This window comes from Nicotiana attenuata, unplaced genomic scaffold, assembly GCF_001879085.1.
Source record: "Nicotiana attenuata strain UT unplaced genomic scaffold, NIATTr2, whole genome shotgun sequence".
Classification (NCBI taxonomy): Eukaryota; Viridiplantae; Streptophyta; class Magnoliopsida; order Solanales; family Solanaceae; genus Nicotiana; species Nicotiana attenuata.
This window is the reverse complement of record NW_017670580.1, coordinates 340,020-363,617: the sequence shown is the minus strand read 5'-3', so window position 1 is coordinate 363,617 and position 23,598 is coordinate 340,020. Positions and strand designations below refer to the sequence as shown.

The window sequence follows — 23,598 nt, the reverse complement described above, 5'->3', positions numbered from 1 at the left end:
GAACTGCCTCATACTGGTATGATTGGGGTGGCTAGGAAGATTATAAGTGGAGAATACAAGAGTAATAAATGTGAGGAAGATGAGAGAGGTGTGAGTAAAGATGAAGATGAAGTAGAACTTTTTTAATGATGGCATGATTGGGGTAGTTAGGCGGATTATGACTATCAATTTGGGAAGCAATAGTGAAGAATAAAGGGAGAATATACTTCATACTAGGTGTGGGATAAAGGGAAAAACGTGTTCTATGATCATTGATAGTGGTAGTTGTGCTAATTTGGTGAGTTCATACTTTGTGGAAAAACTAGGACTTGCATGCATGAAACACCATACTCCCTATAGACTCCAACGGTTAAATGATAGTGGTGAACTAAAGGTAAACAAACAATGCATGATTTCATTCAATGTTGTAGATATAAGGATGATATTCTTTGTGACATAATCCCTATGCAAGCTTGTCATACTGGGTCGTCCTTGGCAGTATGATAGGAATGTTTTTCATGATGGAAGGAAGAATAGATATTCTCTTGAGCGTAATGGCAGGAAATTTACTCTTGTACCTTTATCTCCTTCTCAAGTGTTTGAAGATCAAAAGAGATTAAAGGAAACAATGAGAAAACCAAGGGGAGCGATAAAAAGTGAGCTTGAGGGAAAAGAAAAGAAAGGAGGCCAAGAGTTAGAAAAAAGAGAGATGGCCGAGAGAAACAGAGAGAGGGTAACAATTTGAGAGAAGAGATAAAAAGGGGTTTGAGTGAAAAAATAGAAGGTCTTGGTGAGGGGAAAGAGGCTAAGGAAAGGAAAAAAGAGAGGGGTTGCCCATAATATCACTTACTTACAAAGAAGCTTTGATTAATTCTGAGTTACTACTTCTTCCTTGCCAAGTAGTATTTCTTCTCTTTTGTAGGATTTTGAAGATGTCTTTCCTGAAGATATTCCTAATAGATTGCTACCTTTACGTGGCATTGAGCATCAAATTGATTTTGTGCCTGGATCACAAATACCAAATAGGTCTGCTTATAGGAGTAATCAAGAAGAGACAAAAGAGCTTCAAAGACAAGTTGAGAAGTTGCTTGAGAAAGGCTTTGTGAGAGAGAGCATGAGCCCTTGCTCTGTTCCCGTCCTATTAGTACCCAGAAAGGATGGAACTTGGATGATGTGCGTGGATTGCAGAGCAATCAACAAGATAACGGTAAAGTATTGCCATCCTATTCCTCGTCTTGATGACATATTGGACCAGTTACATGGATCCAAAATCTTTTCTAAATTTTATCTAAAAAGTGGTTACCATCAGATTCGAATGAATCCTGGAGATAAATGGAAAACTGCTTTTAAGACCAAATATGGGCTTTATGAGTGGTTAGTTATGTCTTTTGGCTTAACTAATGCACCTAGCACTTTCATGAGATTAATGAATCATATCTTTAAGGATTTTCGTGGGAAATTTGTTGTGGTGTACTTTGATGATATCTTGATCTTCTCTAACACTTTAAAGGAGCATGTAGAACACCTAAAACAAGTTTTTGAAGTTCTTAGAAAGCAACTTTATTTGCTAATCTTAAAAAGTGTACTTTTTGTGTGGATCGTGTGATTTTCTTGGGTTTTGTTGTTAGTTCTAAAGGAGTTGAGGTTGATGAAGAGAAAATCAAAGTAATAAAGGAATGGCCTAAACCTAAGAGTGTAACTGAAGTTAAGAGTTTTCATGGACTTGCTAGTTTTTATAGGAGGTTTGTGAGAGACTTTAGCACCATTGCTTCTCCTTTAACTGAAGTTATTAAAAAGGATAAGATTTTTACATGGGGAAAAGAACAAGATGATGCTTTTAACTTGTTGAAAGAAAAGTTATGTTTTGCTCCTTTGTTACAATTGCCCGATTTCTCTAAATCTTTTGAAATTGAATGTGATGCTTCTGGCAAAGGAATATGTGCTGTTTTGATGCAAGATTCTAAACCTATTGCCTACTTTAGTGAGAAGTTGAGTGGAGCCACATTGAACTATTCCACTTATGACAAAGAGCTATATGCTTTGGTTAGGGCTTTAGCCATATGGCAACATTACTTGTGGCCAAGAGAGTTTGTCATTAAAAATGACCATGAATCCTTGACGTACTTGAAGAGTCAAGGTAAGCTTAGTAGGAGGCATGCTAAGTGGGTTGAATTTATTGAAACTTTTCCTTATGTAATTTCTTACAAACAAGGGAAAGAGAATGTTGTTGCTGATGCACTTTCAAGAAGGTATGTCTTAGTTACTACTCTGACTTCTAAATTGATGGGTTTTGATCAAATCAAGGGACTTTATGCTAATGATATTGATTTTGGCAAGATTTTTGCAGATTGTAAGTTAGGTCCTTTTGAGAGGTTTAATCTTCAAGACGGGTTTCTTTTTAAGGAAAATAAGTTATGTTCCTAATTGCTCTTTACGTGAAGTATTTGTAAGGAAAGCACATTGTGGAGGCCTTATGGGTCACTTTGGAGTCCCAAAGAAACTAGACATACTTACTGAAAATTTCTTTTGGCTTGGCATGAGAAAAGTTGTTGAAAGAGTGTGTGCACAATGTTTGGAATGTAAACAAGCTAAATCTGAAGTGTTACCACATGGTCTTTACACGTCATTACCTGTTCCTACTTCATCTTGGATTGATATTTCTATGGATTTTGTGTTAGGTTTGCCTAGAACAAGGTATGGTAAGGATAGTATATTTGTTGTGGTAGATAGGTTCTCCAAAATGACTCGTTTTATTCCTTGTTTAAAGACTAATGATGCTTCACATGTTGTTGATCTATTTGTAAAAGAAATTGTTAAATTGCATGGTATACGTAGAACTATTGTTAGTGATAGGGATACTAAGTTTTTGAGCCACTTTTGGCGTGTATTTTGGGGGAAGTTAGGCACTAAATTATTGTCTTCTACTTCTTGTCACCCACAAACTGATGGACAAACTGAAGTAGTTAATAGAACCTTAGGAAACATGTTGAGGATTGTTTTGAAAGGTAAATTAACTTCTTGGGAAGATCACTTACCTATGATTGAATTTGCTTACGATAGAACAATCCATTCTTCTACAGGTATGTCTCCTTTTGAGGTTGTTTATGGTTCTAATCCCTTTACTCCCCTTGATTTATTACCGGTACCTACTAATGATATTGCTAATGTTGATGGTAGGACAAAGGCTGAAATGATAAAAATAATTTATGAGCAAACAAGGCTTGCAATTAAGAAGAAAAATGAGCAAACTGCCTTGAGAAAGAATAAGGGTCGAAAACAAGTTGTTTTTCAACCTGGGGATTTAGTTTGGGTTCACTTTAGGAAGGAGAGATCTCCTTCCAAAAGGAAGTCAAAGTTTCATCATAGAGGAGATGGCGCAATTCAAGTCCTTGAAAGGATTGGAGATAATGCTTACAAGCTGGACCTTCCTCGTGAGTTTCAAGTAAGTGCTACATTCAATGTTGCTGACTTGTCTTTGTTTGATGTAGGATCGAATTTGGGGAAGAATTACTTTCAAGAAGAGGGGAATGGTATCATAAAGGACAATGATAGAGTTTTGGAAGCTCAAAGAAGACCATCTACAAGATCTCAAGCTAAAGAATTGCAGACTAAGGTTGCTGGACTTCAATGGCAAATAAAGAAGCTTTTAATTGTAGAGGAAGAGCTCAAGCCCAAAGGAGATGAATTGTCCAAATTATACAATTATTTGGTGGCCCAAATTGACGTCCAAGAGGAGGAAGATTGGGTCCCAACATCAGCCCTTGAAATCCACCAAATGGGCACCCAGAAGAGCTTAAAATGAGTTTAAAAGAGGTCCAAAAGGGGGTGTTTCAAAAGGAGCCCAATTGGAGTCAAAACCAAAGGCCCAAACTAGTAGTTTTAAGGCCCAAATATGCCCCTAAGGGATTTGGCCGCCCACCTCTCTTATTTTTATTAACTTTTATTAGGTTTTCTAGTATTTAGCTTAGCCTCCAAGTTAGGGTTTGCCTTGACAGCCACCCTACCTAGTTTTAAGGATTTTTTACTCCTATAAATAGGAGTTCTTTTCATTCATTGTGGCACTTCATTATTGGTTAATAATATTATACTTTGAGAGTTCTTTTGAACCTTTGTTACTTATGCTTTGAGATTTATCTTTCAACCTTTACTAGTTCATAGTTCAAGGTAGTAAGATAACTTCTTTATTGTGATATCATTGATTCCTTTGTGGTTATTTTAGAAGGCGATTAATAATAGTTATTAATTGTTATCTCAAGTTATCCGAAAAGCGGTTAAGATCTGAATCTATTATTTTTGATTTGTTCTTAAGTAAAGGCGTTTGATTTCTTCAATAAATCAAAACGTCGTTGCTTGAATCTTGTCAAGGCTATAGAACTTATGTTCTTGGAAGTTCTTGGAATTCTTTCCCTGAATTTTCCCATATCCTTTATTTTCTGCACTTTAATTCTAGTCGTTCAATTTCTTATTGTTATTGCTTCCGCATTTACTTCTTAAATTCTTACTCTAGTTTGGATTCCCGATCTTGCTGTTATTATTATATTACTAGTATTACAAGTTTATAATTGGTATATGAAAAGTATTTTTGGATATTAGTGATGTAAAAGTATGGGCATCTTAGTATTCTTAATGTATTTTTTAACGTATATTTGATGTACTTTTTGAGTTATGTTAATTTACTAATATTTCTATGTTTTTGTTTAAAGAAAAAAATATTGCTAAAATTATATTTTTTTACCCCTTATCTAAAGACGTGGGAATTCACTACGCGCCAAAAATCGCAACGTTAACGGTCCTCTTCTGTGTGTTAGGCGCCAATGCCCCCATTTAATTTCCTCCTATTGCTGTGGATAAGTGGCGTCATTTATTTACAACCAAGCCATTTCATCATTAAGACTGACCACTTCAGTTTGATATTTCTGAAGGAACAGAGGATCACCACTTCACTTCAACACAAGGGAGTTACCAAGCTTATGGGTCTAAGTTATGAGATACAATATAAAAAAAGAGTTGAGAATGTTGTGGCTGATGCCTTGTCAAGAAAATTCGAAGAAGCTGATTGTTGTGGACTCTCAGTTGTACAACCTAAATGGGTCACAGAGATCATAGAAAGCTACAATGGTGACAAAAAGGTGCAGGAGTTAGTTGCACAACTCTGCTTAGACCCTAATAGTCACCTAGATATCCATTTCCAACAAGGAATATTGAGGCATCGAGGTCAAGTTTGGGTGGGCAGCAATGGTCAGCTAAGGTCGAAGTTAATTTCTGAACTTCATTCATCACCATGGGGAGGTCATTCGAGAGTGTATGCAACACAACAAAGGATAAGACAATTGTTTTATTGGCCTAGCTTGTTACAAGATGTCAAGAACTTTGTGAAAGAATCTGAAATTTGCCAGAGGTGCAAAGGAGAAAATATACCATATCCAGGATTATTGCAGCCACTTCCAATTCCCAACAGTACATGGGAACACTTGGCCATTGGCTTCATCAGTGGCCGGCCCAAATCGAAAGGAAAAGATTCAATCCTTGTGGTAATCGACAGATACACCAAATTTGCACACTTTTTTGCACTCACACACCCCTATGATGCCACCATCATTTCACAAGTTTTTCTAAACAATGTGTGCAAGTTACATGGGCTTCCTAGTTCAATTGTGTCTGATGGAGACCCCATTTTCCTAAGTACTTTTTGGAGAGAGCTATTCAAAGGTTTACAAGTCCAATTAAAGCCCAGCACTGCGTATCATCCTCAAACGGATGGGCAATCAGAAAGGCTCAACAGATGTGTGGAAGCCTACCTTAGGTGCATGATTGGCCATAAACCATTAGAGTGGAGCAAGTGGCTTTCTTTAGCTGAATTTTGGTACAACTCCAATTTTCAATCAGCAATTGGCATGACGCCCTTCAAGGCCTTGTATGGTTATGAACCTCCGCAACCATCTTTTGAATTAATAGCACAGTCCAAATCAGTGGAGGTTGATCAGATGCTCAGAGACAGGCAATTGATGAGTAAAGTTCTTCATGATAACCTCACAAAAGCACAAAATCATATGAAACACTATGCGAATGCTAAAAGAAGTGAAAGAAAGTTCGAAATTGGTGATTGGGTGTTCTTAAAGTTACAACCTTATCGTCAAACCTCCGTGGCAGTAAGGAGAAACCTGAAACTATCAGCTCGATTCTTTGGTCCATAAGAAGTAATTCGCAAAATTGGCACATTTGCTTATGAGCTCCGACTGCCTGCTGGGTAAAAAATTCATCCCATTTTTCATGTGTCATAGCTTAAGAAGAAGGTCGGAGATAAGGTAATTGCATCTCATGATCCTCCATATTGCACTTCTGAGGGCCAGATTTTGACTGAACCCATGGCCATTTTAGAAAGGTGAATGGTGAAGAAAGGGAACAAAGCTGCAACACAGGTCTTGGTTCAATGGGCAAACTTGTCCCCTGATGAAGCTACTTGTGAAGACTGGGTATTTCTGAAATCTCAGTTTCCTAATTTTGAACCTTGATCCGTCATCAAGGTTCTTAAGGGGAGTGGAATGTCACGAAAAGAGTTAATATTAGTGTTTGAAGCTAGTAATTCTGGTCATAGGGCTTTTATCAACAATTGGGCCTGGGCGCAGCCCAACTTGAAGACTGCAAGTAGCAGCCCAATCGCCTATAATAGTCCAAGAAGAGTTAATTAGTTAATTTTTGTTTCCTAAAAGAGCCAGCTGTGGCCTATAGAATATTCTAGAAGTAGCTAGGTGTCCAAGTATTGTAGGTTTGTCGGAGAGGGGTCCATTTTACCGTTCTGGGAACGGATATATCCGTACTAGGTTCTGTATGAGGATATTCAGCCTTGATAATGAAAGTTTATCTTTTCTGTGATTTCTTTATTTGTTTTTCTTAATCCAAAAAATATCCAAAAAATATCATAAGTGTAACAAACTATCATCCTATAAGATATAATATTGTAATAACACAGTACTGCTAAATTCATTAATTTGATTAATTTCTTAATCAATGACAGTTAATATTGTTTTTACAAATAGCTACGGCTTCCCTCCACAATCCACATATATAGCCAAACCAAATTCCGTTCTCTCTTTTGTTTCTTCCTTTCTTCTTCTTCCTCTCACCTTCATTTTTTCTTTCCCTCGTTTTCTGCCCCCTCTCTCTCTTCCAGCATTTTAAATTCCATCTCCCAATATCAGATCTCATTTTCTTCTCCTATTCCATTTCTTCCCTTTCCAATTCCATCTTTTCCCACTCCCTACCCCCCACCACAACCCAAAACCTCAACAACCAAAATAGGATTTTCAATTCCATCATTTTTCCCTTCACTATTTCCACTAAATATGAAAAAGCTTGAATTTATAGGACTTGTAAACTCAAAAATCAAAAAGGATTTTCAACTCCATCAATGTGTCCTCTACTTTTGTTACTAAATTTTTTGAAAGATTGAATTTTTAGGATTCTTTTCTCAGTTGGGGTTGTCTAAAATTAAGAATTTAGCAGATCATGCAATCCCAACAGCAGTAGCAACAACAACAATCTTTGAGGCGTCAGCTTCAGTTCTCATCCATTAGACCGGCTTTTGGTGATTACCACCAGTTTTCCACAGACCCGGTTCATTGTTCATCTCAAGAACCTCCTGCAGGAATTGTTGTCAGGACTCCTGTGAGCTTCTTTCTGATTCTTTAATGCCTTTTTTGATGTGATATAGGTGTTTATATAGGATGTATGAACAGTTTTGTGTGGAACTTGATGTTGAATTTTGGGTATTAAATGGTTAAAGTAGCTTTACAGGTCATTTTTTTTTGGGCTCGAAATTTGAGGTTCTGTGTTGTTGAACTGAAGTATTTAGTGCCTTAATATGTAATATAATAGGTGTTTAAATGTGATAAATGAACAGCCTTGGTCTAAAATTTGCTGTTGAATCTTGGGTGATAAATGGTTAAAGTAGCTTTATTGATCGCTATCTTTAAGATTTTTGGCTGGAAATTTGAGGTTTTGTGTTGTTTAAGTGAAGTATTGAAGTGGGTTTGATTGGACTTCTTGTTTTATAGTCAAGCCTCCTGTGAGCTCTCCAATTCTTTAAAGCTATACTGTGTAAAAGATATGGTATAAATGGATCAAAGGAGTTGGTTATGTAATTTTGCTGTTGAGTTTTGGATATTGAGTGGTCAAACAAGCTTTAACGGGAAGATTCTCCTGAAGAGGAAGATCAATATAACGTATTTCCAGGAGACTAGATGGGTGAGTACTAAGGCTCGTGAGGTTAACAGGTATAAATTGTGGTACTCAGGGGTGCTGGGGGCAAGAACGGGGTAGGTATATTAGTAGATAAGGACCTCAAGGAGCTGGTGGTAGATGTTAAGAGGGTGAACGACCGATTAATGGCTATTAAGCTAGTGGTTGGTGGGCTCACTTTAAGCGTGATTTGTGCACACGCACCGCAAGTCGGTTTGGCGAGGAGGTCAAGAGGCACTTCTGGGAGGATTTGGATGAGGTGGTGTGTGGTATTCCGCACACCGACAAAATTTTCATAGGAGGTGATTTTAATGGCCGTATTGGGGAGACAGCTGGGGGCTATGACGATGTGCATGTCGGGTTTGATTTTGGAGTTAGGAACGAGGCTGGTACTTTGTTGCTGGATTTCGCTAGAGCTTTTGATTTGGTGCTAGCTAACTCGTGTTTTCACAAGAGGGAGAACCACTTGGTCACGTTTCAGAGTATGGTGGCCAAGACTCAGATTGATTACTTACTCTGCAGGAAGAGATAGAGGCTTATGCACTGATCGCAAGGTTATTCCGAGTGAGTGGCTTTCGACCCAACATAAGCTCTTGGTAATGCACTTGGAGATTAAGAGGGAGAGAAAGCAAAGAGCGATGTCTGGTCAACCTAAGATCAAGTGGGGAGCTTTGACTAAGCACAAAGCTCGGGTATTAGGGGAGAAGTTGTTGGATATGGGGGCTTGGAGGAGTTGTGGGGACGCGAGTAGTATGTGGACCTTGACAGCGGACTGCATTAGGGAAGCTACTAGAGCGGTGTTAGGGGTCACAAAGGGTTTCACCAAGAGCCACAAGGGGGATTGGTGGTGCAACGGAGAGGTCCAAGGAAAAGTAGAAGCCAAGAAAGCGGCGTATGTGAAGCTAGTGGAGAGTGCCGACAAGGAGGAGAGGAGGATGCACAGGGAGTGTTATATGAAAGCTAAGAAAGAGGCGAAGTTAGCGGCCCCGACGGCTAAGACTGCAGCATTTGAATGCCTATATGCAGAACTTGGGGCAGAGGCGGTGACAAGAGACTTTTCAGGTTAGCCAATGTTCGAGAGAGGAAGGCTCGAGATCTGGACCAAGTGAGGTGCATCAAAAACGAGGAAGACAAGGTATTGGTGGAAGAGGCGTGCATTAGGCGCAGGTGGCAGTCGTACTTCCACAAACTCTTGAACGAGGACGAGGACATGAACATAGTGCTTGGCGAGTTGGAGAACTCAGAGAACCAATGCGATTTTAGGTTTTTGTAGGTGTATTAAGGTTAAGGAGGTAATGCGGAAGATGACTAGGGGCAGAGCGAATGGGCCAGACGAGATCCCGGTAGAATTTTGGAAGGATGTGGCTCAGGCAGGCTTGGAATTGCTTACTGGACTATTTAATGTCATTTTTAAGACAAAGAAGATGCCCGAAGAATGGAGGTGGAGTTTGATGGTCCCGTAATACAAGAATAAGGGTGATGGCCAAAATTGCAACAACTGCAGGGGTATCAAGCTACTGAGTCACACTATGAAAGTGTGAAAGGGTGGTGGAGAGGAGGGTTAGGAGGAGTGTGTCTATTTCTTCAGATTTATGCCAGGGCGTTCGACTACAGAAGCCATTCATCATGTGAGGAAGTTGATGGAGCAGTATGGGGAAAGGAAGAGGGATATGCATATGGTGTTCATCGATCTTGTAAAAGCTTAATATGCTTAATATAAAGTCCCAAGGGAAGTTCTATGAAGATGTCTGGAGGTTAGTGGTGTTCCGGTAGCGTACATTAGGGTGATTAAGGATATGTATGATGGAGCGAAAACTTGGGCGAGGAATGTGGGAGGAGACTCGGATTATTTCCTTGTGATGATGGGGTTGCATCAGGATTTAGCTCTTAGCCCATTTTTATTTTGCCTGGCGATGGACGTGCTGATGCGTCACATTCAGGGGGAGGTGCCATGGTGTATGTTATTTGCAAATGACATAGTGCTGATCGATGAGGTTTTTTACCAGCTTAGGTGTTTTATTTCTTCTAACAGGTTCAGAAAAGGCGTATAGGAGTATATGATATCACAAATGTCCTGGAAGGCATTGGTCTGATAGAAAAGAAACTCAAAAACAGGATTCAGTGCAAGTATGGGGAGAGATACACATCCAATTCAAACAAATTGCTTAGTTGTTCATCATTGATGTTTTATGTGACTCGAGAGCGTTCGAGGAAACTATGTTGAAATATCATTTGCATTATTATGTAGGGGTCTAGATGTCTCACAACCAGGAGAAGCTGATGAGAGTATTGCAAGTTTACAGGTGAGGACGATTACCCCGATGGCTGATGTGTTTTTCTATTATCTTTTGTCACACATTTCTCGGTCTAAAGTGAAGTAGCCCGAGCAAAGGGGATCGTACTCATAAGCATATCCCCGAGTCTCTTCAAAATATAATGGAAATAGATTTCACAAAGCGACTGTTTTAAGCATTCTAGTGCTCTTAATTTTAACTTGTATCTGCTTCCCTAAAGAATGCTCACATTATTTAACTTACATTCACCTGCTAATATCAGTTAAAATATTGAGTATCTACGAAATTGGAATGATAAAAATATGGGTACTTCTTGTGTTATAGTCTGCACTTATTGGTAGTTTGTACTCCCCTTGCAGGGAGATGTGGAAAATTTGACGATTGAAGATACGGTAGCTTCTTTGCCTGTAATACAAAACTCCAACTAACATTGCTGTGCTTCATTTCTGAGCTGATATTGTGGTCTTGTTGCCTTCTTTCAGAGAAACGCAGGAACGATTGAGGGACCTGAGTGAAGACGAAGATAATCAAAGGTAGCATCTTTGAGTAACATATGAACAAAGTTCTGGTCATGCGCTTTTTCATAGATTTTTCTGCTTACCTTTTCCCTCTTCATTCTTAACTTCTGACATCCGTAAATTTTCTATAAAACAAGATGGCTTTTTGTCACTGAAGATGATATCAAGAGCTTATCTTGTTTCCAGGTAATATATTGACTCTCGCTTCAGCTCTTCCATTCCTTTTCTTTTCATTAATAGATTGATGCTCTGCTGTAAATTGATTGCTTTGATCAGAATAAAACATTGATAGCAATGAAAGCTCCACATGGCACCACTTTAGAAGTCCCAGATCCTGATGACGTAATTGCTTTCTCTTTAGATACAACAAAATTTTCCTATTTCCTAGCAGGTATAACTGCTTAGCGCTTCCACATATCTTAACATTTCTTTCTTGCCTCTAATAGGCTGTTGATTATCCACAACGAAGATACAGAATAGCATTACAGAGCACCATGGGCCCCATAGATGTTTACGTACTTTTGCTGCTTCTTAACACAATCGACTGATCAAAGAAACCCAAATATGAATCCGGGCCAGAGAGAAGGGGAGGGACGTTTATAAGCTTTCAATATTTTCTATGGATAACTATTTCTAACTTTATAGAAACTTGCATTATGTTGATTATGTCAATTTGAGGAGAAGTTTGAAGAGATAAGTGCAGTTGAGGCACCGCCAAGCGTGCCTTCAACATCTGGTTTGAATGAGAATGCAACTACGACATTGGCTGCTGAGGAGAACAGAGAAGTTGATATTGGGATGGATGAAAAAGAAAATCAAAACGTGTGCTCTGACGTAGGTATTCACAAGACTTCCTGACTGGAATCATGAAGATTGTTCCAGATGTTGATGTAAGTTATTTTTTACGAGCATCACATTATTGTAAACTCCTAATTATGCAACCTCCCGTTAATGAGCATTACATTATTGCAGTGTTATTGAATGTCAAGCAGAAGTAAGGAAATATGATCCGTAAAACATTTGCTATTTGCCTTTCCCGAAGAATAGATGTTTCAGAGACAATCTTGTTTATTGTGATAAAATTCAGGATTTATATCACTATGATTTTCAGTTTCTAACTGTTTCCCATCTTACAGAATGAAGCCAGATTACTGGCTTTTGTCAGACACTGATGTTAGCATCACTGGCATGTGGAGGACAGAATGTATCCTACTGATTTCTGTTTTCTGCTTATCTTGATATTATTAAATTTACTTCTTAGAATATCCATAACTCAGAAATAGCTGCTATTGATTGGAACGAGTTGGATGTAATACAAGAGGATTTCTCCATCGCTAACGTGAGTACGCCACGATCCGAAACTCCACCAACCAATACAACTGAAGTAACTTGTGCAGCTAATACTATCGGGTTCTGAATGGTACTTGCTGGTGCTTATGTGGATGCCGTGGCTTAGTTTTCTCAAAGATGAATGCTCCATCAACAAGATGATGCTTGTTCTAGTTCGAATAAGAGCTTCTCAATTAGATTAAATCCTCTGTACAGCCATTTGAACTCTTTTAGGAAAGAACAAGTGCATCAAGGAGCTTTTTCATTTGAGGCTCAAGAAATTGCAAGACTCACACCGTCTGTTCATTGTATAGTTGATGCACTTAGATTGACTTGTAATGACAATACTCAGTAGGTTAAGCCGTACAAATCTTGGCTTGTGTATTATCAATTATCAACTTATAGCTTTCTTCTTAGCTCTAACAATACAATTAGGTGGATTGTAATGTATTGACTTAGATTATTCTTCTACTTGGAGTGGTTTAATCTTTTAGTTGCTGCAGTCTTTTACATTGCAACATGTCTGGAGTTAGTTTTTCTAGCATCCATGTTCTCAAATTGGATGCACAATGGGCTCTTATACAAGTATTGTCATACTTGTTTTTTCAGCATGTTTTAGCTGTAAACGTTGATCTCTACAAGGTTGATCTTTTCCTAAGCAGCTGGAAAATTGAGAACAACAGAATATTGGTGAAAATCTATATCTGTGGTTATATACTGTGCTAAGTTTTGCATTTATCAACAGGGTTGCCATAGTTAGAAAAGAACGATGAGCTACCAGTAAGGTAACCTGTCTTATTTACTAACATATATTACATCTGCAGCAAAATTGTGGCAACATTACATTGTGTAGGAGTGTCCAATATCAACCTATTCTACTTCTCTTTATCAGCTTTTTTCCCAATCCAACTAGCAACAATTGGTGTTAGAGCAACAGTAGGAGGAAATCTAATAGGTGATGCAGCTTTGTGAGCAGCATAGGCCAATGCAAAAGTTCCCACTTTCTCCCCAGTCTCATCTGTTGAAATTCCCACCTGCAAAATATAAAATGACTTCCCATAGTTAAATGATCCCCAAAAACAGAGACTTGTGTGATGACCCGCCACGTCATCATGCCACATAGGCGACATTTGGCATATATTAATGCCATGTGGAAGCTTACATAAGAAGAAGGCTAGCATTAGTGAGAACATTCTAGAGAAGTATGGACATTTCCTTAGGAAGAACCTAGATCCTTATGGATTTACTAGAAAAGTCCTTGGAATCTTCTAGGCTTGTAGAGAATTCTAAAGAAAACCCTTATCTTGTAAATATTAAGGACTTGTGTAATAATTAATATTTACACACTAGCCCCTAGGAGACTAGTATATAAGGGGGGGGGGGGGGGGGGGGTGGACATTCATTTGTAATTCATCAAGCAAACAATTCAAGTTCTCTCTAATACAAAGCTTCCTTTAGCAATTCTCTTGTGTTCTTTCTAGCATTCCCTTAGCGATCTTGAGTGTAGTAAGATTGACTTGGCATAGCAAGAACGTGAGCAAGTTGTGCAAGTGAGCGAGTTGTCAAGCGCCACACGCGTACTTAGTTAATTACTAAGGACGTGACAACGTGGTATCAAAGCAAAGGTTGCAACTAAGGGAATGGAGAACGACCGAGAAATTAACGTTGCCAATACCCAAGCCAACGTCATCCAGGATGCTGCTGGCAAGAGCGGCCGTAACAAAAAGAGGAATGCCACTAACAAGAGCCAGGAGGCGCCAATCGAGGTTGTGTCAAACGAAGGGCTTACATCCCAAGAACCATCTGCCACTGAGGCGAGCGAGGATAAAGTAGAGGTCCTGCCTGAGGACGTCTCGCTCGGCAAAGAGTGGATGATGAAGATGAACGTGGGATGGACGCCGTGGAGATCTTTGGCCAACGCTTGGGGAAGATGGAAGGCACCCTTAGCGTTCTTGAGGGGCACACTCTTGAAGAGATTGAGAGTATCCGAAATGACTTGGAGGGACGTACACAGACCGAGATGGAACTAAGGCAAACCATCACTGCCTTAGAGTGCAGACTCATGGAGGCTTTGAGTACTATCGATGCTATGAAGGCAAAGATAGAGTCACTCGAGGAGCATGTCAATGCTGGCGTGACCGAGCAGCTCGCAATGTTGTAGTGACGAGGGAGGCCAAGATCGAGGCTCCCAAACCCTCGGTGTTCAAAGGTGTTCGTGATGCACAAGAAGTGGAAAACTTTATTTGGCACTTTGAGAACTACTTCAGGCACAGAAAAGTGAGGGACGATGAGGCCAAGATCAACACTGCCGTGTTGTACCTCTTAGAGACTGCCATGTTGTGGAGGAGAAGGAAGATGGCCGACGTGGATAAAGGTCTATGTACTATTAGCACGTGGGATCAGTTCAAAGCCGAGTTCAAGCGACAGTTCTTTCCAAACAATGTCTTGTACGAGGCAAGGCGCTTAGGGAGTTGAAGCAAACAGGGAGTATACGTGACTATGTCAAGCAGTTCACTACCCTTATGCTTCAAATTCCCAACCTGACCAATGATGACTTGTTGTTCCACTTCATGGATGTGTTGCAAAATTGGGCTAAACAGGAGTTACAACGTCGGCAAGTCGCAGATATAGACCAAGCCATAGTGGAGGCTGAATTATTGATGGATTTCAAGCATGAAAAACACGACAAAGGCAAAGGCAAGGAGTTAAAGGTTAGCTATGTCAAAGGTGGGGGGATCGTGGCAAAGGCAAGGAGATACAACAACAATACTCCAAGACTCAAGATTCCAAAAAGTCGAGTGGCCGTTAGGCTACGCCGAGAAGAAGGCGCAGGTCGAGAAGAAGGGATGCTATATATGTGGAGGGCCACACCGCTTCAAGAATTGTCCTGACCTCAAGAGCCTCAGTGCCATGGTCCGTGAACGAAAGGAGCAGCCACAAGGAGAGAGTTTGGGAACCGCACAGTTGGGTATGATCGGATTATGTGGTGCTGTCACGAAGCAAGCTATCCAACCTTCCGACAACGGCAATCAGTACGTGGATCTCACCATCAACAACAAGCCCACTCGTGTAATGGTGGATACTGGAGCAACTCATAATTTCGTGACTGAGGCTGCCGCAAAGAGACTAGAATTGAAGCTTGCTCCAACCAACTCTCGCGTCAAGACCGTGAATGCCGAGGTACAGAATGGTCGTGGGGTAGCTAATGGAGTTGGTGTCAAATTGGGAACTTAGAAAGGTATGACAAACTTTACCGTAACCGCTATGGATATCTTTGACATCATACTGGGGCAAGAGTTCTTTAGACATTGTCATACTTTGATCGACCCCTACCTCCAACGTCTCTTGGTCATGGAGCAAGAAGGAGCTTGCATGGTACCTACAGTGACTATGCCACACGGACAGATCCAAGCACAACTCTCAGCTATGCAGGTTGTCAAGGGGATCAAGAAGGGGGAGCCGACGTTCGTGGCAACCATTGCAAGTCTAGAGGAAGACAAGAATTTTCAAGAGATAGTGCCGCCTTGCATAGAGAAGTTACTTGAGGAAAACAAAGATGTTATGCCCGAGGAGTTGCCTAAGCACTTGCCGCCTAGGCGAGAGGTGGATCACAAGATTGAGTTGGAGCCAGGGGCTAAGCCACCCGCATTTGCCCCATATTGTATGGCACGAGCTAGAGGAGCTCAGGAAACAATTGAAAGAGCTGCTAGATGCTGGTCACATTCGCCCATCAAAGGCACCTTTTGGCGCACCAGTATTGTTCCAGAAGAAGAAGGATGGATCGTTGCGTTTCTGCATAGACTACCGAGCACTTAATAAGGTCACAGTGAAGAATAAGTACCCGATCCCGCTCATTGCTGACTTGTTCGATAGACTTGGTCAAGCCAAGTACTTTACCAAGGTGGAACTTTGAAAGGGCTACTACCAGGTTCGCCTTGCAGAAGGGGATGAGCCAAAGCCAGTATGTGTGACGAGATATGGAGCCTTTGAGTGGTTGGTGATGCCCTTCGGCTTAACCAATGCACCGGCCACATTTTGCATCCTTATGAACAAGATTTTCCATCCCTACCTTGATCAGTTCGTGGTAGTCTACCTAGACGACATAGTCATCTACAACAACACTTTGGAGGAGCACATGGAGCACTTAAGGAAGGTTTTCCAAGTCTTGCGGGAGAATGAGCTATATATCAAGAGGGAGAAATGTGAGTTTGCGCAATCAAAGGTGCACTTCTTAGGCCATGTCATTAGCAATGGCGAGCTACGCATGGACGAGGCTAAGGTTTGTGCTATCCAGGAGTGGGAGGCACCTACAAAGGTAACTAAGTTGAGATCCTTCCTTGGCTTTGTTAACTACTATCGTCGGTTCATTAGTGGCCACTCAGCCAAGGCCGCACCATTGACTGAGTTGCTAAAGAAGAACAAGCCATGGGTTTGGACGGAGCATTGTCAAAAGGCATTTGAAGGCCTTAAGGTAGCTGTAATAGAGGAGCCAGTCTTGGCGTTACCTGACTTTGCCAAGACATTTGAGGTGCACACAGATGCCTCAGACTTCGCCATTGGGGGTGTCCTTATGCAGGATAAGCATCCCATAGCGTTTGAGAGCCACAAGTTAAATGATACGGAGCGGCGTTACACGGTGCAAGAGAAGGAAATGACTGCTATTGTGCATTGCCTTCGTACATGGCGACATTATCTGCTCGGGTCGAGGTTCGTGGTCAAGACCGACAATGTGACTACTAGCTACTTTCGGTCGCAAAAGAAGCTCACACCAAAACAGGCTAGGTGGCAGGATTTCTTAGCCGAGTTTGATTATGTGCTGGAGTACAAACCGGGCAAAGGTAACGTTGTAGCCGATGCCTTGAGCCGGAAAGCCAAGCTTGCTGCAATCACTTCAACCAGATGGGACATTCGTGAGGCTATAAAAGAAGGCATGCAGCATGATCCAACAGCCAAACAACTTATCGAGTTAGCCAACCAGGGCAATACGAGACGTTTTTGGGTCGAAGATGGCCTACTGCTTACCACAGGTCTGCGGGTCTCGTGCCTAAGTTTGGAGACATTAGACGTCGGATCATAAGGGAGAGTTATGACACAATGTGGGATGGTCATCCAGGCCAACGTCGCACTAGGGCCTCGGTTGAGTCAGTCTACTAGGCCACGCATGCGAGATGACATAGAGTGTTATGTGCAGACTTATCTTGTCTGTCAACAGGACAAGGTTGAAGCAACAACAACCCGGAGGACTTTTGGAGCCACTACCAGTTGCAGAGCGTCTATGGGAGAGCGCGACTATGGACTTTATCACTTGCCTACCGAAGTCCGACGGTTATGGTACTATTATGGTGGTCGTGGCTAGATTTTCCAAATATGCCACCTTCATGCCCGCCTCACCAGGTTGCACAACCAAGGAAGCCGCCAAGCTATTCTTTAAAAACATGGTGAAGTATTGGGGCATATTATCAGTGATCGAGACCCCCTTTTTACTAGAAACTTTTGGAGAGAGTTATTCGACATACTTGGCACGAAACTGCACTTTTCCACTAGTTTCCACCCACAGACAGATGGACAAAGGGAACAGGTCAATGCCTTACTAGAATGCTACTAGAGGCATTATGTAAGCGCGCATCAGAAAGATTGGGCAAGGCTCCTAGACATCGCCCAATTCTCTTATAACTTGCAACGGAGTGAGTCCACGGGGCGGACACCATTTGAGCTAGCCACAGGCCAACAGCCACAAACTCCACATTCATTACCAGCTGCATTCAAGGGAAAGAGTTTGGGGGCTTATCATATGGCCAAACGATGGGAGGAGCAGCTTGACACTACTAAGTCCTACTTGGATAGGGCAGCTAAGAAGATGAAGAAGTTTGCGGACTGTAAGCGCCGTCCCACGGACTATAGAGTTGGGGACATGGTCATGGTGAAATTTAACCCAAGACAGTTCAAGGCACTACGGGGCATGCATCAGAATCTGATTCGCAAGTATGAGGGGCCATTTAAGATCGTCGCCAAGGTACGCAAGATCTCATACAAGCTTGACATGCCATCGTATCTTAAGATCTACCCTGTCTTCCATTCCAGCATGCTTAAGCCATATCATGAAGATAAAGAATATCCGAGTAGGGGCCAATCAAGTTGAGAGCCTATGACTATCACCGCCTCGCACGATCGGGAGATTGAGGCTATTATGGATTACCAGGCCAGGCGAAAACAAGTAGGGGTGGGCATCGGTTGGTTCGGTCCGGTTGTGAATGTTATCGGTTTGGCGTATCGGTTGTCGGTTTATAAATATGCTAAACCGATAACCGAACCGATAAGATATCGGGTATCGGTTTGTCGGTTATCGATCCTTATCGATTCGGTTATCGTTTTACCCGATAAGAATAAAAAATATCCAAAGAAATTTATGTTTTTATTATAGAAATCGTGATCATACTTCTAAGAGAAAGGAATTGAATTTTAGCTCATAAGAAAAGATGGATCAAATTTCAACTTTAAAAAGGAAAACTTTCTTTATTTCACATTTGAAAATCCCAATATGATCTCAATTTTTAAAGTTATAAGTTAGTAGGAGTAAGGAATAAAACATTCAATCTAATCTTACTAACTATCTCACTGCGGGTAGGCATAATGAATAGGAAAATAATAAAATCCTAATCTTGTAAATACTAAAGAATCAGTGCAACAAAAGAAACAAATAGAAAAACTAAAAATCTAAACAATTAATTCTCTAAAGTATAAAACTAAAAATCTTAACTGATGAATTAAGATGAGAAATTCAAAAAAGTTTAAAACTTACTCTAAGGATTAAGGTTTGAAGATGAAGAGTAACTGCCGAGAGAATTGAGAAAATGAAACCATAAGGTGGCTTTATATACTTAGTGAGTAAAATAATAATTTTGTTAAAACTTATTGGGCTATCGGTTAAACCGTTAATAAAATTGGGCAAACCGAGATCCGAACCGATAACCCAATAGCCAAATAGAATTAAATTGTTATCGAACCATTTACCCAATAATCTGATATCGATAACCCAATAGCATTTTATTGGTTCGGGCTATCGGTTATACCCGATATATGCCCAGCCCTAAAAACAAGGGCAAAAAGCCATCGCTATGTTCCTCGTCCATTGGAAGGGGCAATCGCCGGAAGAGGCCACATGGGAACAATATGAAGACTTATGGCAATTCAAAGATAAGATCCGAGAGTTTATGCAGCAGCATTGCGCCGCGGTCGTCGCAATATTAGGTGGGGGAGAGTGTGATGCCCGCCACGTCATCATGCCACATAGGCGCCATTTGGCATATATTAATGCCATGTGGAAGCTAACAAAAGAAGAAGGCTAGCATTTGTGAGAAGATTCTAGAGAAGTATGGACATTTTCTTAGGAAGAACCTAGATCTTTATGGATTTGCCAGGAAAGTCCTTGGAATCTTCTAGGCTTGTAGAGAATTCTTGAGAAAGCCTTTACCTTGTAAATATTAAGGACTTGTGTAATAATTAATATTTACACACTAGCCCCTAGGAGACTAGTATATAAAGGGGGGGGGGGCATTCATTTGTAATTCATCAAGCAAACAATTCAAGTTCTCTCTAATACAAAGCTTCCTTTAGAAATTCTCTTGTGTTCTTTCTAGCATTTCCTTAGCGATCTTGAGTGTAGTAAGGCTGACTTGGCATAGCAAGAACGTGAGCAAGTTGTGCAAGATCGTGACCGTGTTGTCAAGTGCCACACGTGTAATTAGTTAATTACTAAGGACGTGACACTTGTCTGCAATTATAAGGTCATAAAATAACACATTATACTTCATATGTTCTATTTTACGCGCCACTATTTCTTGGGTAGACTGTAATGACACATTTCTATATTTGAAAACAATATACCTTATATTACGTTAATGGCGTGCTTCTATAGCTACATAAATGTCACGGCAAGACCACAAATTTCAAGAACTTTCTCAAACTCCGTGCTGAGTCAAACTCTACCACATCGTTATTTTTATAATAATTGTTCGGGCCAACCTAAGATCCATGTGTCCTATCAAAATACCTAGTAACTCCGCTCACCAATACTGAGATGGATAGGAATCACCTATTTTTTGCCTCTACTTGTATTCAAATCCTAGTCTCTGATAGCACTGTTATTCCAGTTTTATCGACCATTACGCCACACCCATGGGTGCAAAAATAGATTATGTTTATCTCCATTCCTTTCCTATTTCTACTAATTCTTTCAAACCAAGAGACCTTTGAGTTTTGGAAAAGTTTACCTTCTGTAGCAAGGATTGAACATCAACACCAGCATTAATGAGAGCATAACAAAGAGCAAATGATATCAAGGAGAGTGTAATTGAGGTGGCTAAATAAGCTCCTCCATATTTTGCCAAAAGCTCTTTAGCTTGATCCCCTTTTGATTTCTTTTCCTTGTTTTCCTCTTCTCCTTCCTCTTTTGAGCTAAATATCTGCAACCACATTTAAATCACAAAAAGCTTTATTGATTATATGCTCTTAACTAATCATCTACAGTATTATTTTCAAATATAATGCTGTAATCTAATTTAACAAACTACTAATAAGATAAATATTTCCTTAAAAAAATCTTTTGGAAGGAGTTCTTGGGCATGGGAAGTAAGGAGAGGAATAAAATATGTAGAACCGTAAATGAATGTTACGAACTTAACAAAATTTTCTTAGTTTTCCCAACAAACAAGTATAAATTCTTGTAATATACATATATGTTTTTTGTAGTTAATATTCTTTTTAAACATGTTTTTTTTAAAATTTATTCTCACTTCTCAAATCTGGTTAAAAATAATCTAAAACATTGTTAAATTCCAACACCCACAAAACTAAAATAAGAAAAAGGAAAATAAAAAGGGAAAAAATGAAGAGGAAATAAACTTACCTTCCAAAGACCAACTTCAAGACCATATTTCTTGGTGATTTCCTCAGGAGACTCAATTTCCTCTGTTTTCTCTTTTAGAGCCCTCACTTTAAACTTGTTCTTGGTATTTGAGGTAGTTGAATTTAGTACCCTGTTTGGTTTTCTTAAATTTGGAAGAGCTGGTAATACTGAGCATAGAGCAATTCTATTGTGATAGTAGTCAGCAGAAATCTGCAAAGCAGAGGCCATTTTTCAGTGTATCCAAACGTTGCCGTACTGTTCTCCTCTGCTTGAGGAGTGGACTCAATGGAGAGTTAAAACAATATTTTTTCAGATGGAGAGAGAGACAAGTCTCATATGTTCTGGCCTTTGTTTAACCATACCAATAATCATAATATCGTGCATTTACCTGATTGCCCTCTTTAAATTTTCACAATTGGCCTTCAAGTTCTTTATTGGGCCTAGCCCAATGAAGCATGTATTACTAAAAATTACATGGGCACCCTATTTGGTCGCACCTTTTTAACTTATATCTGTTTTGTTTTTCCGTTTGCATCTGTACTTATTTTTTTATTTTGTTAAAAGCGTTTTAAAAAGATAATTTTGCCCTTCTTTAATAAAAGACTATTGACAAAACTGTAGACGGCAAGACAAAAACTTCAGCATATTTTGGCATGAAGTTTTAACAAATGAACTAAATAACTTCAGCATGCATTAGAAAAAATTCATAGAAAATTAGATACTACAGGACAAAAACTTAAGCATGTTTAGGCTGAAGTTTTAGCAAATGAACTAAAAGCTTCAGCTTGTTTAGACTGAAGTTTCGGATAAAACTCAGGACAAAACTATTACAAAACTTCAGTATGTTTTGGTATGAAGTTTTAGCAAATGAATTAGATAACTCCAGTATGCATTAGCAAAAACTCTTTAGAAAATTACATACTACAAGACATAAACTTAAGCATGTTTAGTCTGAAGTTTTAGCAAATGAACTAAAAAATATTAGCATGTTTAGTCTGAAGTTTTAGCAAATGAACTAAATAACTTCAACATGTTTAGTCTGAGCTTTCCCTCGCGTAGCTCCATTCAGAAAGAACACAAAAAGGAGAAAGAACATTTTTCGCGGATGAAATTTTAGCGAACGAACTAAGTAACTTCAGCATGCATTAGCAAAACTCATTAGAAATCACATACTGCAAGACAAAAATTTAAGCATGTTTAGTATGAAGTTTTAGCAAATGAACTAAATAACTTAAGCATGTTTAGTATGAAGTTTTAGCAAATGAACTAAAAACTTAAGCATGTTTAGACTGAAGTTTCGGATAAAACTTATGACAAAACTGTAGACTGCAGGATAAATAACTTCAGCATGAAGTTTTAACTTCAATATGATACAACTTCATGCTATATTATGAAGTTTTAGCTTCAACATGAAACAACCTCATGCTACATTAGTATGAAGTTTTAGCTTCAACATGAAACAACTTCATACAAGTGTAATTCTGAAGATGAATTTGGACAAGTTTCTGGTTTTTTGATAAAGCTGCTGAGAGGAGAGGAGGAGATCATTTTTCATGAATGGGGTTGCAAATCATGCGATTGATGCGTAAGGCAGTTTTTATATCTTTTGGCAGGGGTGTAATTGTCATATTATTACATATTTTTTTGTCAGTTGGCTACCAAATCAATAATTTTTTAAACTAGGGTACAGGTTAAAAGGTGGCACAAATATAGGGTACGACTGCAAATCCCCCCCATGTATTAACATAACATGAAAATGAGCCCGAGATTGAGCCTCTTTTACAATCACAGAAAGCCTAGTGGAAATGACACCATGTAGCCACTTTTAAACATGTTGTTTAAAATATATTCACAGTTTATAATATATTTAAAGATTAGCCAACTTCGCTCAAACTTCATGACACGACTTCCTGGAGTTTAAACCTCAAAATTCAAACTTCAGGACATCGTGTCCTGGAGTTCGAATCTTATGTCCTGAATTTTAAATTAATGAGTAGTTCAGAAATTCAGGACACTTCTGAATTTCAAATTAGCAGCTCAAAAATTCAGGACACTTAGTCCTGAATTTCCAAATTCAGGATACTTAGTGTAACAACCCCGTCGTTCATTTCGAGAGCTGTAGCCCCGTTACCCCATTTTATGCTCTTTTTGTGTTCTACAGCTGTTATATGATTTATCGAGTTTGTTGGTTCGGGTCCGGAGAGATTTTAGAGTGAGTTGAGACACTTAGTCTCTTAATTGAAAACTTAAGTTGGAAAAGTTGATTGGATGTCGACTTATGTGTAAACGACCTCGAATTTGAATTTTGATGGTTCTGTTAGCTCCGTTAGGTGAT

General features: G+C 39.7%; 1 protein-coding gene and 1 pseudogene across 1 annotated transcript; one reads left to right on the top strand and one right to left on the bottom strand.

Moving 5' to 3' along the window:
- Positions 1 to 7,013: 7,013 nt before the first annotated feature.
- Positions 7,014 to 12,868, top strand: LOC109241193 (annotated as a pseudogene).
- Positions 12,869 to 13,045: 177 nt separating this feature from the next.
- LOC109241199 lies at positions 13,046 to 21,606 on the bottom strand. The gene is made up of 3 exons (XM_019407913.1): positions 21,264 to 21,606; positions 20,629 to 20,820; positions 13,046 to 13,392 (listed from the first exon to the last, which is right to left on the bottom strand). Exons 1-3 carry the CDS (start codon positions 21,489 to 21,491, stop codon positions 13,234 to 13,236), a joined length of 579 nt encoding a protein of 192 aa, XP_019263458.1. The 5' UTR covers positions 21,492 to 21,606; the 3' UTR covers positions 13,046 to 13,233.
- Between the last annotated feature and the right edge of the window lie 1,992 nt (positions 21,607 to 23,598).